Below are 15,896 nucleotides of genomic sequence, written 5' to 3'. Positions count from 1 at the left end.
TCCGACACTATTCAAAATAAAAGTCGCGGCTTTTCAGCAGCGTAATCTCGCTGATTTTGGAACATAATATTTAAATAATTCCTCCAGGTAATGCTGGAATTATTGAACATATTTACAACCCTTAATTTTGGAGAGTATGTATAGCAATCGAGTCCTCATAAACTACAAAGCTCCCAGCAAAAAGTAACCCAAAGAAAGTATAACCATAATGAATAACAAATATTTTACTTCGCAAATACATCAGAAGCTGCATGTTAAAACACGAATATATAACATAATGTATAACTTAAGTATTTTTCTGACCTCTTGTCTGGTTGCCAATCAGTAATAATAAGATGTATGATTAAAATAATAGTTTTATGAGCATAGTCATAAATCTTATGAGGGTAATATTGTTAAGAGATACTTTTTAATCCCACAAACGGGGAAATTTCACCTCTATTTAACCTATTTAACCCATACGTGAAGTGAAACACCACATACACACACACACACACACACACACACACACACACACACACACACACACACTAGTGAGCGCGCGCGCGCGCGCACACATGCACACACACACACACACACACACACACACACACACACACTTGCCCGGAGCAGTGGGCAGCCCTGTCCACGGCGCCCAGGGAGCAATTGGGGCTTAGGTGTCTTGTTCTAGGGCACCTCAGTCATGGACTGTCGGCACTGGGGATTGAACCGGCAACCTTCCGACCAGTTCCCTGACCTCCAGCCCACAACTCCCCCAGTGTTGATGACTTGTTAGTAATGCAGGTCTGGCTCATCTCCTGGTTAATATTCAGACGGACTAGGATTTCATTGGTCGTTGTGCTTGAATCAGACTAGTTTAAAACTGAATTATTAGCAAATAACCTTTTGAGGTACAGGTATTGCGTCACTAGATGGCGCTCTAATACAGTGATACTATTCAGAGCTTTTCTGTGATAGAACTGCACACCATGCATTGAATATATATGAAAAATTTCAATCTGGATTCAGGCCACACCACAGCACTGAGATGGCTCTAGTTAAGATAACTAATGATCTTCTTCTTGCCTCTGATCAAGGCTACATATCTCTCTTAGTGCTACTTGACCTTAGCGCGGGTTTCGATACAGTAGACCACAATATTCTCCTAGAAAGGTTAGAAAACATGGTTGGAGTCACAGGGACAGCCCTATCATGGTTCAGATCTTACCTATCAGAACATTATCAGTTTGTTAGGGTAAACAATTTATCTTCCAATTATTCAAAAGTGAGATTTGGAATTCCGCAGGGGTCTATATTAGGACCATTATTATTTACACTACACATGTTACCGTTAGGCACAGTTATAAGTAACCATGGCGTAAACTTTCATTGTTATGCAGACGATACTCAACTGTACATATCAGCCAAGCCTGATGACAAATACAGGTTAAAGAAAATGGATGACTGTGTAAAAGACGTGAAAGGCTGGATGTCACGTAACTTCCTCCTATTAAACAGTAACAAAACAGAGGTTCTCCTTCTGGGTCCAAAATTAGCAAGAAGTAAATTACCAGATTTAATCTTAAATCTCACCGACTTTCCAGCCACACCTGGCTCAGCAGCAAAAAATCTTGGCGTTATAATTGATTCAGATTTATCATTCGATCAACACATAGGCAGCATCACTAAGACAGCTTTTCTACATCTTCACAACATTGCCAAGATAAGAAATGCCCTATCCCTGCGTAATGCGGAAACACTAGTACATGCCTTTTTTACTTCCAGGCTAGACTACTGTAACACGCTACTGTCAGGATGCACGAGCAGGAATTTAAACAAACTCCAACTAGTCCAAAACGCCGCAGCCAGGGTCGTCACTAAAACTAGAAAATTTGAGCATATTAGTCCAGTGCTATCATCACTTCATTGGCTGCCTATTAAATTCCGTATTGATTATAAAATCCTTTTATTGACTTATAAAGCCCTACATGGTCTTGCTCCCGAGTACTTACAAGACCTTGTTTATCATTATGAGCCATCACGACTACTCAGATCACAGACTGCTGGCTTATTAATAGTTCCCAGAATTCATAAGGCTGCAGCTGGGGGAAGAGCTTTTTCTTATAAAGCCCTCAAACTCTGGAATGATCTTCCAGAAACTGTTCGGGACTCAGACACAGTCAAACTGTTCAGAGTGCTGCCGTGTCAGTGTGTCCTTCTAGTTCTCTCCTTTTAGTTAAGCTGTCATAGTCAGATCTGCCGGAGTCGTTAGCCACACTCTGTAAATGTTCACATTCTCTGTTTTACATACAACAGACAGAATAAAACTAATTCCCTCTCCCTGCATTTTTTTTTCCTCGAGTATACAATCGCCCACATGTCCGGCTGGACACTGAAGGACGACCGACTGCTGAGCCCTCCTGCTACCCACTTCAGACCAGCTGCCCATGCCCCAGCTGCCACCACCTGCCTTGGACTAGCTGCCCACCCTACACTGATGTTCTCATAAACTCCTAGCTATTCCTAATACCAATATTACTGCTGTTAATATTAGTAATATAATCACTTGTAGGTAGTTTGACCAGAGGAGGATGGGTCCCCCCTGGTGAGCCTGGTTCCTCCCAAGGTTTCTTCCTCAGTTCTGAGGGAGTTTTTCCTTGCCACTGTTGCCCCTGGCTTGCCCACCGGGGGGGTTTTTGTACATTCTTACAGTTCTGTTAAAACTTTGTCTTTTCCGAAATTCTGTAAAGCTGCTTTGTGACAACAAAACCGTGACAACCGTTGTAAAAAGCACTATACAAATAAATTTGATTTGATTTGATGCATTCATTCCTGCTCCCAAAGCACCCTTTCCTCCGCCCTTGGTAGTGCGTGTCCTGTACAGTGCAGAGTTTACACTAGCACGCGGCTCTTCCTACCCACAAGCCCCGCCCTCAATTGTGAGGAGTGCTCATTTCATGTCAAAAATAGCTAATTTACATATATCCGCCCATTCAGCCTACAGCATTTTGGCCCCATCCATTCAGTCTGCAGCTGTTTAGCCCTGCCTATTCACACAGAAGTTATAAGGAGTGTTTCAGCTCGGACTGGTTAGTGAATGAGGCACAGACATTCAGAACAAAGCTAATTTACATATATCAGTCTTAAAGGCGCAGTAATTGTAAAGGATTAACAGAGGGTGTAAAATCATCACACGTTGCCTTAAACAAGGTGGTTCTTCAAGGCTTCTTTAGTAAGAAAATGGTACTAAATAGAACTATTTGCATGATCAAATGGTTCTCTGCATGGTTAAATGGTTCTTTAGACTGATGGATAATGTGCTTTATATGGTTCTACATAACACTGATAAAGGTTTTTCCTGTTGTTAGAAGCTTGACGTCATCACAATATATCTCACATTTTTGGTGCTATCTAGAACCATATACAACACATTTTCCATCAATCTGAAGAACCATTTCACCATGCAAAGCATGCAAATGGTTCTTTGAGTGTTCATGGGTCTATATAGAACAATATTCCTTATTAAAAATCCCTTGAAGAACCATCTTTGTTAAGAGTGTGTGCTGGTCTGTGTAGCAGCCAGAATAGTTCAGCTTCTCTTGTGACGGTGAGAAAATCACCAGAGCTTCCAATAAGAGACACAGAACAGCTTTGAATCAAGTTTCACTTCTGCAGTGAACAGAGCTCTTGTGCTGCTGTAAGACTCCTACATTCTACATTAATCATCAACAACAGCTAATTAAACATCCTTTCTGTGAGCACCATTTCATCAAACTGTCTCTCTTTGGGTTTTGTGTGATGGTGGGGGGACATATTTTGCTGAGGGGGGTTCAACCAGATAACTTAAGCCTGTCCATTAGAAAAACGAGCTGAGGGCCACTCCTTTTGGACAGTGTGAAATATGTTCTTGTCAAAGATGAATAAAAGCAAAACTTACCAGCTGGTTTACAGGTGAATTCCGCCAATTTCCCCAAATTCCCCATCATTTAGTGTGTGAGATGTGAACAAAGTCGTTCAGAGTGGTTTGGTGTGAAATGGTTCCGTGGTACAGTAGTTTTGATAGGAACCAGGGTTCACACTGACTACAACACAAATACAGACATTTTATTTACATTTTAAGCAATTAAGTGGTGAAGATGTGGAATCGCTCAGAGTGGTTTGGTGTGAAATGCTCCGTTCTAGAGAAACTTAGAGCCGAAAAGTCAGAATTGTTCACAGCGCTAGTGATAGGAACCAGACGTCCACCTGTACAAGTTCCCTCACAGAAAACTAATGCACGAAATGTTTATGAATTCACTGCCTCGTGTCTGAGACACTGTTTTGAAAAAAAAAATGGAAAAAGGGCTGGATTTCCCTTTAAGCAAAACCGAGCCGTGCGTGTTTTTTAACGCCCAGTTTAGTCTGTCAGCCAATCAGAGCGCAGGAGGCTCATGATTTAGCGCTACTAGCCAATAAGTATGCAGTGGGCGAGACGTAGGCGGAACAGTCGGCGGAGCTCTAAGCGCCTAAAGATGCTGTCCGTCTGCAGACAGCTAGCCAGTTAGCCGAAAACATGCCAAATTAGAGAAAAATCGGATTAAATATTGGATATTTGGAGCGGGAGGGCAGCGAGATCATGGCTGGAATCATTAAAAAGCAAATACTGAAGCACTTGTCCAGGTAACAGTAACAAAGACAGCCGCAGCTCTTTTTTTTCTAAACTGAAATGAATGCTAGTTAAAGCTGCTGTGGCCTTAAATCTCATTAAACTGTAATGCTGTTTGGTTTTGTGTTTGTTTATAGATACTAATCGAGTATAAATCGCTGTTTCCTCCTTGATTTCAGAATGAGAGGCGCTGCTGTAGTTTCTGTACATTTGAATTAGGCAGCTAGCCGGTGAGCTAACTAGCGCAGATAATTTAATAGACTTTTAATCTTTAAATCAGCTTCTTTTCTGTTTGGCAGCAAAAATCTTAACGGTAAACCCTCATTTCCATCTCAGTGTCAGAAACTCAGAGGTGTATTTATGTGTGAAATGTATTAAAATCAGTCCCTTTTCTGCCCTCAGGGGTGCTGAATGTTGAATAAATCTCCATACATCTCCAGACAGTTTCTTATTCACGAAAGCATGCAAATAATTTGCCCCAAACTTGGTTCTGTAATGGTTCTAGCTAGAACCATGGACATGAAAGAACCATTTTTAGTGCTATGTAGAACCATATGCAGCACTTTCTTTATCAGTCTGAAGAACTATTATGATTCTATGTAGAGACATTATCTTTACAAATAAAACTGATGAACCATCTTTAAGTGCGACAGGATGAGCAACATGACCAAATGCAATGTCATGATTCCTCAGTTTTTTTATGCTACAGGATGTGTTGAAATGTTGTTTTTCTGGTGTCTGATCAGTTAGAACAGACCACATTTAAAAAATGCTGTCAAAAATGAAAAATTCAGTGATTTGTATTCAGAATTTTACACTGCGCTGAACCTTATCCAATGAAACAGGACTAATTTTGTGCTCTTTTTAATTAAAAAAGCAGAGGGAGGTGTTTTTAGGCCCTGATAATGTTCACGCAATATTAAGAAAAGCATATTGTGACCCTGTCTGTCGCAATAATGCTAAATGTTGCACAGCTCCATGAATGAAGCTCTGCCTATTGTCTTTGATTCTACATTTGCTTCCATTTTCCTTTAGTATTAATTTAATCCTCTTTGTTTTCCTTTATTATAATTATTGTTATTAACTTTCTCCTGTCTCTGCATTTACTCACCGCGTTCTGGCATTGTTGTTGTTAATTCTACCCGTCTGTCGAGACTTTCTAGCTCCACCTGCACTGCTTCTTGTTTTTCCTGCACCTGTTTTGCATCATTCCTAATGATAATGATAATTCACAGCCCTGCAGGTGGATTAAATGGAATCTGTAGAAATGACTGTTATGTCTCCTCCTGTTGGATGAGCCTCACTTCTAGCCCGCCCTGCTTTTGGTGTTAATTGACCTCTAGCAGGATAGCTTGTTCCGGCTGGTCATTAGGCTTGGGCACTTCACGATTCAATTAGATTTCGATTCAGGGTGTCAAGATGCAATTCTTAGTGCATTTTGTTTGTTTTATTTTATTGCCTAAAATATGATCTAAAAACAAAAAAATAATAATAACCTAATGCCCTTAAGTCTACAGGCCTTTTTACACTCTGATTGGTTTAAGCTTGAAATAAACACCTGAATTTTATTTGATGCTTTTGTGGCACATTGTCCACAGTGTAGATCAGTGTTTATTTTTTAAATCAGTGATTCTTATTCAGATTTTCCCGTTCCACCTTAAATAGTCCAGCAGTTGTTATTATAACGCTTTAGGTGCCATTTAAGGTGGAATGAGAACATTTGACCAAGAAACTGGCGAATACGGAGCTGACTGCAGGCTGATGTGTAACTTTACTGTCCTGGCTCATGTACAACTCAGGACGTGGAAAAATAACAGATAAAAGTGTGATTATATGCACTGAAGATGACAGTTTTCTCTGAATTAAGGCTAATAATGATGCTAATGACTAACTGCATTCACTTGGCCAGGAAGGTAAAAGGTCAGTTTGAATGAAGCAATGGATAAATTAAATGCTCTGTTACACTGCATTGATCTGGCTCAAACAGAAATTCCTCAGATGTTATAGGTCAGTGTTTGGTGCCCCAGTTGGACTCCGTTGCAGCCGTTATTTTGCCTCTCACTCTATGTGTTGCCTCATGTTCATCGGGCAGGCGGTGGGTGTAAAGCACATGCTCAGTGCGGTGGGTGTTAGTCACGGTTCTTTCACTGCCAGCGACTCACTCAGCTCACAGTCAGAACAGACTCTACTAACACTGATTCAGAATCTGTCATCTCGCTCCACTGTGTCCGGCATCCTCCACACATACTCATCCTGCTCTCATGATGTCCAGCAGCAGTGACATGTCCTCCTTCTCCCTTGTTCTTATTTGTATGGACCATTTTATTCTTATTACGATACGCCGATCTGTTCTTATGCCTGTGTTATTATATCTGTTTATATCTTGTTCCTATTCAAATTTCTTCATATTACTTCAGCCCATGTTGAACCAGTCTCTTCTTATTCCTGCCGGTTCGTCTATTCTTATTACTGTAGGCTGAGCCAGTCCCTCTTTACTCCTGAAGGCCAGTCAGTTCCTGTTATTGTGGCAAACCGGGCCACTCCTTCTTTATTCCTTTATTCCTGCAGGCCGAACTGACCCCTTCTTATTCTTGTTGGCCAAGCCAGTTCCTCTATCCCTGCAGGCCAGTTGGCCCTTTCTTTATTCTTATTGGCTGGGCTACACCATCTTTATTTTTTTTTATTTATGTGGCCTGAGCCAGTTCCTCTTTATTGTGCCCCTTCTACTTCCTATGGGCAAGGCCATGCCCTCTTTATTTCACTTATTCCCTCTGGCAGGTCCGGCCCGGTCTTATTCCTGTAGGCCAAACTGTACCCTCTTTATTCCGGCAGCCTGGTACAGTCCTGTCTTATTCTTGCAGGTCAGGCCACTCTCTCTTTATTTCTCTGGGCCAAGCCAGTCCCTCTATTCCTGCAGGCCAGTGCGATCCCTTCTTATTTCTATGGGCTGGGCCACATCCCCTTTATTCCCATGAGGTAGCCTGGTTCCCTTTTATTTCAACGGAGCTGTCTGTTCTTATTCCTATGGCCTGGTCTGCTGATATTTCTAAGGGCTAAGCTGCTTCCTGCTTATTCAAACAGCTTGGTCCATTCCTTTTCTGCTAGGCTGGGAAGGACAGGCAGGACAGTCCCCTCTTATTCCCATGGAACAGGCAGTTCCCTTTTTATTTCCATAGGCCATTCCTTTCATATTTCTGTTGGTTGGACTAATCCCACATATTCCTGCAGCCCAGTCCGTTCTTATTCCTGTTGGTTAGGCTGATCCCAGTTATTCCTGTGACCCAGTCCATTTTTATTCCTGCAGCCTAGTTAATTCTTATTTCTGTGGGCTAGATTAGTCTATTATTCCCCAGGATAGGCCCAGTGCCGAATTCTTATGTTTGGATCTCTTGATGTTTGTGGGCAAGTCTCTTTCTATTTCTGCAGACCAGGCCGAGCCATTCCTTCTTCATTATGCAGCCTGTTCCCTTCTTATTCCTGTGGGCTGGGTTGACTCCTTCTACAGTGACCACGTTGACCAAGGAGTGTTGCACAGTTTCAATGTCATTCAGAGACTCTCAGTTCTAGTCCAGCTGTGTCAGAGTTGAGTATTTAGAGCAGAGGGACTGGATTGAGACTGTAATGAGACAAGGGACTTCATAAGATTTGAAGAGTGTGTTTCAGAATAACTCAAACAGTCGCCTGCAACAGTGCTTAATGCTGATATTAACCCATAATACTCTCCCTTTCTGTAATTGTAATGCTGCTTGTTATAATGGGCCAGCAGGTCCTGGGTGTGCCTTCCTGTTTGGTTCTGTTCTTTAGATTTGGACATTGAGGATAATCCTAAATTTATCTTATTTGTTTTTTGTATATCTGGCATTATATATTTTAATCAAGTCAAAATTAAATGTGCCAATGTGGGTTATTACTTATTTATTATTTATTTAGTTGTTTGTTATTATTACTGCTGGAAGTGGAGAGCTTTCTCTTGCTTTCAGCTACACCCAGTAATGCACTGCATCTCTGACGTGAGATATTGTAATATGCCTGTATTTTGTGTGTGTGTGTGTGTGTGTGTGTGTGTTAAGGGAGTTTCCTCCAGGAACAGCTTCATAAAAGAACGTTGGTGAACACAGCACTGCAGTCCAACAGATAACACAGCCTCATCACATCTCGGGGTGAGATGAGGCTGTGAATGAGATTAGCACTGAATCAGCCTCAGCAGAGAATTAGAATAATAAACTCAGCATCAGCACTGGATCAGCATTTAATCCGAATCATCACAGAATCAGATTTAGCATCAGCACAGAGTCAGATTCTGAATCAGCTCAGGGTCAGATTCAGCACAGAATCAGTCTTAAACTCGACAGAATCAGATTCAGCACAGAATTCTAATCAGCATCAGCTCAGAATCAGAATCATAAACTCCACAGAAACAGCATCAGCACTAGAAGTGCACCGATACTACTTTTTCCCTTCTGATACTTATACCTGATCCTTTAGTATCAGCCGATACAGAGTATCGATACTAATCCTATTCAACCTAACTCCCATAGAAGTCCTGATATTTATACGGTTACATTTTAAATTATTTTGTAAAATAAATTTGGTAAAATCTGTGTTCTGCATCATAAATAAAACACTTGACTTGGCTAGATGGCATTTACCTGTTGGCTTATATTATTAGATGCTTAAGAAAACTTGTTTATTTACTGTATGCATTTAGTATTTACTATTATATAATATAATTATTAATAAGAAGCATGCGTAACAACTTGAGTAAATGTAACATCTTTATTGTGCAGAAGAAAAACAGAACTGAACAGTATACAGATAAACCTGTGGTGTTTATACAGCATCTTCTCTGGCTCAAAAACACTCAAGTCACTTTTTCATGCCACTTTTTCATTCTGCCATTTCACTGCTGTGTCAGCCTTCACCACCAATGTGTTGTTCAGTTCTGCCTTCTGACGTGAATGCATGCATCAGAAGTTGCTTTGTGGTATCAGTTATATATGTCGGTATCCCCATCAGCGATGCCAATAATGCGTTTAAGTGCCACTGTCACTGCCAATACCAATACAGTATCGGTATTAGTGCAACACTAACTGAATCAGATTTATCATCAGCTCAGAATCAGAATCATATACTCTATAGAATTGGATTCAAAACGGAATCCGATTCAACATAGAATCAGCATCAGCACTGAAATAGTGTAAGCTCAGAATCAGATGAATAAACTCCACACAATCAGAATCTGCTTAGAACAAAATGAGATTTAGCTCTGAATCAGAGCATATCAAATAAGCATCAGCAGAGCACCATTCCCAACTGCTTCTTAAGTTGGACGATGGCGATCGTGTAAATGAGCATATATAAATGTTTGTGGTTAAGCCCATCACACACTCTGATGAGGATTCCGTTTAGATTTTATTAACAACCTAAAGTTGTTAACAAGGTACAGCGTGACATGCAGTAACCTTATAAACCCTGTCCACGTTTATTAGCATCAGTGTGTTCTGATGGTTTATCAGGAGAATAAATGAGCGTTTGAAGTGGTCCGAGCTGTTTGTTATGCAGATTTCTGTTTTAAATGCAGTTTTTATAGAATCTGGCTCCAGTAGTGTCCTCTGATGTGGTACCTCTGGTTCTGCTCTGATGGCAGGGGAGTTGTGGAGCAGGTCTATTATCTGGCTTTTATCTTGAATAGAGTAAGTTTATGTGACAGGGATCACCTTACAGATAATTATGTTTTTAATTAACGATGCACAAATTATGGAATTTCTGAATGAACATGAGCCCATCTTTGCAGCCAATATCAGTAACATCAGTGTTTTATCTCCTTCCAGTTCACTACACACTGCAGCCAGGTAGTTACACCTGAACTAGGTATCCGCATAGCAGCCAAGCAATCCTACCTGAGCCAGAGAATCACACTGTAGCCAGGAAATCACACCTGAGCCAGGGAGTAACACTGCTGCTAGTTAATCACACCTGGGTCAGGGAGTCCCGCTGAAACTAGGTGGTTACACCTGAGTCAGGGAGTCACACTGCAGCTAGGTGATTACACCAGAGTCAAGGAGTCACGCTACAACTAGGTAATCACACCCGAGTCAGGAAGTCACACTGCAGCTAGGTGATTACACCAGAGTCAAGGAGTCACACTGCAGCTAAATAATCATACTTGAGTCAGGGAGTAACACGGCAGCTAGGTAATCACACCTGAGTCAAGGAGTCACGCTACAACTAGGTAATCACACCTGAGTCAGGGAGTCACACTGCAGCTAGATAATCACACCCGAGTCAGGTAGTAGGTGTAGACTGAGGCTTTAGTTTATTTTGCCTCCTCTTTTTTAACCGAACATACTGTAATTGACAAAACAGACAAAACAAAACAAGAGATTCCAAACATTTCATACACAATAATGATAAAACCTTCGTTTTATATTTGTTTACCGCCATATGTTTAAACGTTTTTACGGAGCTTCACTGGTCACATCCTGTATAAATAAAATGAATGCATGGCCACACTGTATAAAACGTGGGAATGAGTTAATTAAGTTGTGGCCAATACTTATGGCATACAATGGCATTCCCACACCTTACTAAATTCTATGACTTAGCTGTGTGAATGACATAATTACATCATGGGTGATTAATTTGTAAGGTTTGGGTAGAAGTTCATGCCTTATTAAGCTGAGGTCAAGGCTTAATCATCTCTTTCCCAAGCCTTACTAAGTCATGGCCATGACTTAATTATCTCATTCACACCAGTTAATATGACATGGCCTCACGTTATTATATGGGATGTCACCAGCAGGGCTCTGTACAATTTTTACAATAAATTCCTTGAATTTTAAATTAATTCATCATAACTAATCCACAAGTTCTCATTTTATTTTAAACAACTTCTAAACACAGTAAGTAAAGTATTTTGTGCTTTGTACTTTATCTGTGTAGTATTAAAGTATATCTGTGCAGTATTAAAGTTAACTAGCTCACAAAACTTTAAAACATGTATATTAATAATAGTGTGTTGTATAATAATTTGATCGATTTACAGTTCTTATCATTTTATTGCATGAAAATAGGATTAGTATTGGTTTTGTTGGTCTTTTGTTCCTTTTTTGGAACTTTGTTTCATTGATTATTTATTTTCTTGAATGAGGAACTGTGGAACACTGGGTCTGAAACACAGACCTCTGCAGTGGTAACTCCTCTTTGCTCTGGATAAATTCATACTGTCCCTGATTTGTAAACAGTCTTCAGCCTGAGTGTAATGGGTGTGTAATGAGAGACTGCGATGTAATCTAACCGTAAAATCCTGGAAGTTTGGTCTCTGTGAGCGTCTTTATTCCGCTGTAGTTCACTCTAATGGCCTTCAGCTCTGAGTACCCCTGCCATGATCTCTAAACACACACAGGCTTTATTATTCGCTTCTGCAGATAAGCTGATAAAACAGAGACTTACTGAGCTGAAATGTAACCAATGATTTCAATGCATTACAATGCTGCTTTTTATTCAAAAACTCTGTATTGAATCACTGTTTAGGGGGAAAACTAGTTTTCCTTAATTGTGTTTTTGTGTTTTTGTGTTTTTGTTTGTTTTTTTTTGTTTTTTACATTGAAGTTTTAAATCATGACATTCACAGGCTGAATCTTTCAGAAGTAAAGATGAGGAGTGCTTCACTCTGTGAAAGACTGCACAATCAACATCGTTTCTCAACATAAAATAACAAAGAGCTTTTGCTTTTCATCTCCTGTGATACATAAAGATTTACAGAATCTGCAGAAAAGTCTGAAAGGACAAGTCCAAAGACCAGTATTTTTACTGGCCATGATCTTTGGGTCTTCAAGTGGCACTACATTAAAAACTGACATGATTCTGCAGTGGAAATCACTGCATGGGTTTAGAAACATTTCTAAAAAACAATGAACACAGTTCAGCACTGCATCCAATGCAAATTAAAAATCTTAACTGCAAAGAAGAAACCATGGAAATTATGGACACTGTGTTCTCTGGGCTGAAGACCACTCAGCTTGTTATCAGTGCACAGCTTAAATGCCCATGTTCCTGATGGTATAGGGGTGTATTAGTGCACATGGCGTGGGCAATGTGCATATCTGTGAAGGCACCATAAATACTGAACAACAAATGCTGCCATCCAGAGAATTACTTTCTCAGGGAAGGCCTTATTTGTGTTTATAATATGTTCTCAAGATAATATGGAATGGAAAGGGCAATTCTACATGAAATATGACTCTTTTTGGTACATAAAACTACAAAAAATATTATAAATTGACAAAAGACCAATAAAGGATATTAAATGTATGAAGAAATTATTATTACACTGGTCACTGTTACTTTTCAATGTCTGAAAAAGCCTTGTAAATGTTTTAGTAATCATAAATCAGCTGCGCTAATTTACACTTACATTTACACTTATTTACATTCACGATCTTGGAAACCGACAAGAAATAATTTATTTGGTGTTCTCAAACTTTTGACAGACAGCGTACGACTTGTGGTTCTCTTCTCGGTTCTGCTGAGGTCCTTTAATTTGTCTTTCTGCTGTGTTCCTGTGCAGGTTTACGAAGAACCTCTCTCCAGATAAGATCAACCTGAGCACGCTGAAGGGTGAGGGTCAGCTTTCTAACCTGGAGCTAGATGAGGAGGTTCTGCAGAACATGCTTGATCTGCCCACCTGGCTGGCCGTCACCCGTGTCTACTGCAACAAGGCCGCCATCAGAGTGAGTAGAGAACGCTTTCGGTGCTTCTCTGAGCTGTTCAGGTGATCACAGCCAAAAACAGCTGAGCACATCTGTCTGCTGATTCATCACCAGGTGCAGCCGTGTGATGGAAATGGACCCTTTGGGTCTTTTTAGCTCAAATGACACTTTTCAGTGAGCTCAGTGTCAGAGGAGACAGCTCAAAAATATATCACAATATTTCAAAATAGGGCTGCATGACATTGGAAAAAAAACTGACATATCAGTATTTATTTATTTTTTAACATATTGATTACGTGTCCATCCATCCATCCATCCATCCATCCATCCATCCTCCACCGCTTATCCGAGTCCGGGTTGCGGGGGCAGCAGCCTAAGCAAAGAGGCCCAGGCCTGCCTCTCCTCCGCCACCTCCTCCAGCTCTTCTGGAGGGATGCTGAGGTGTTCCCAAGACAGTCGAGAGATATAATCCCTCCAACGTGTCCTGGGTCTTCGCCGGGGTCTCCTCCCCTAGGGAGGCGTCCGGAGGCCATCCTTACCAGATGCCCGAACCACCTCAACTGGCTTCTCTCAATGTGAAGGAGCAGCATCTCTACTCCGAGCCTCTCCCAAATCACAGAGCTTCTCACCCTATCTCTAAGGGAGAGCCCGGCGAACCTGTGTAGAAAGCTCATTTCGGCCGCTTATATCCACTATCTTGTTCTTTCGGTCACTACCCAAAGCTCGTGACCATAGGTGAGAGTCGGAACGTAGATTGACTGGTAAATTGACAGCTTCGCCTTTTGGCTCAGCTCTCTCTTCACCATGACGGACCAGTTTAGGGTCCACATTACTGCAGATACCGCGCCAATCCGCCTGTCAACCTCACGCTCCATCCTTCCTTCACTCGTAAACAAAACCCCAAGATATTTAAAGTCCTCCACTTGGGGCAAGAATTCACTCCCTACTTGGCTTATATGTTGTGATTACGTGTTGTGATGGGGAAAAAAAATACCAGATGGCTTGAGTAACTAAAAGAATTAATTATTTTAGAATGATCAGGGTAATTTTATAGGGCAGTGCTTCTGTGTAGAAAATAAAGAAATATTTTTTTAAAAAGCTGATAAATGACGTTGTACTCTTAAGACTTTTAATGCTATACAGCTCTTTCCAACTAGGGATGCATCAATACCGTTGTTTCCAGACTGAGTAGGTATTTTTTTTATTACTTGTCAATACTGAGTCTGATACTGTACTCAGCAAGCTACTTAGAATGAAGTAGTCATTACTGTAAATGAGTGCAATATGCTCTAACAGTGATTTTAGATGAAGTACATTAGCTAGCACTGCTACATTGATGATCTTGGACCGAGTAGTGCTTCAGTGGAGGAGAGTGGGTTTTGTTCACTAAAGTAGTTCTGTAAAGAGTGCTTTTCAGATTTTTACTCTCACTGGGAACAGTTTACTGTTAATTAAGTAACAAATTCATTAATTTATTCATTCATTACACATTTTACCATTTTCTGGATTCATTTATATATTTGTTTATTTACAAATGAGAATTAACAAAGACATTTCTTAAAACAAGATAGTCACAGCTGTGTTTTTTAGGATGAGTGAAACTGAAACTCAGACAGGAAGCCTGACAGGTGTTAAGGTGCAAATAGAAACTGTCCTAGATATACTGAATATGTAAAATACTTGTGTTTTAAGTAATACATATTGATAATAATCAGTAATTTCATCCCGATTGATTACTCTTTTAAAATGGAGTACAGTACCACCTGCAATAAATAAGCTTGTGCAACATTGTTCACTTGTGAGTGATGTAAAAACAAAACCACTGAAGAGATATTGTTAACAAATTTATATTTACATAAACAAAATGTATAGAATATTAATAATGATTATACACGCATATACATGACTCTGACGGAGAATGTGTGTGTGTGTGTGTGTGTATTTTGCACAGCACTGTGTATATATGTGTATATAACCATCTCTAGGGTTTGCAGAGAATGGGCCGAAAAAGAGAAAATATCCAGTGAGCGGCAGTTGTGTGGATGAAAATGCCTTGTTGATGTGAGAGGTCAGAGGAGAATGGGCAAACTGGTGTGAGATGGTAGAAAGGCAACAGCAACTCAAATAACCACTTGTTACAACCAAGGAATGCAGAATACCATTTCTAAACACACAACACATCGAACCTTGAAGATGGGCTACAGCAGCAGAAGACCACACCGGGTGCCACTCCTGTCAGCTAAGAACAGGAGACTGAGACTACATTTCGCACGGGCTCACCAAAATTGGACAATAGATGATTGGAAAAATGTTGCCTAGACTGACAAGTCTCAGTTTCAGCTGCAACATTCAGATGGTGGGGTCAGAATTTGGCAACATGAAAGCATGGATCCCTCCTGCTTTGTATCAACGGTTCAGGCTGGTGGCGGTGGTGTAATGGTGTGGGGGATATTTTCTTGGCACACTTTGGGCCCCTTAGTACCAATTGAGCATTGTTTAAGTGCTGCAGCCTACGTGAGTACTGTTGCTGACCATGTCCATCTCTTTATGACCACAGTGTA

At 40.6% G+C, this 15,896-nt stretch overlaps 1 protein-coding gene across 1 annotated transcript in view; it reads left to right on the top strand.

Annotated features, from left to right (window-relative positions):
- The first annotated feature begins 4,478 nt into the window (after positions 1 to 4,478).
- Positions 4,479 to 15,896, top strand: part of uhrf1bp1 (UHRF1 binding protein 1) — a 36,740-nt gene continuing 25,322 nt past the window's right edge. The window contains exons 1-2 of the mRNA XM_017693357.2: positions 4,479 to 4,638; positions 13,194 to 13,356. Coding sequence (XP_017548846.1) covers positions 4,595 to 4,638; positions 13,194 to 13,356 — 207 coding nt within the window. The 5' untranslated portion in view covers positions 4,479 to 4,594. The remainder of the gene's footprint in view (positions 4,639 to 13,193; positions 13,357 to 15,896) is intronic.

The sequence above is a fragment of the Pygocentrus nattereri genome, chromosome 9 (genome assembly GCF_015220715.1).
Source record: "Pygocentrus nattereri isolate fPygNat1 chromosome 9, fPygNat1.pri, whole genome shotgun sequence".
Classification (NCBI taxonomy): Eukaryota; Metazoa; Chordata; class Actinopteri; order Characiformes; family Serrasalmidae; genus Pygocentrus; species Pygocentrus nattereri.
The sequence above is the reverse complement of the archived record's forward strand: the minus strand, read 5'-3'. Positions and strand labels throughout refer to the sequence as shown.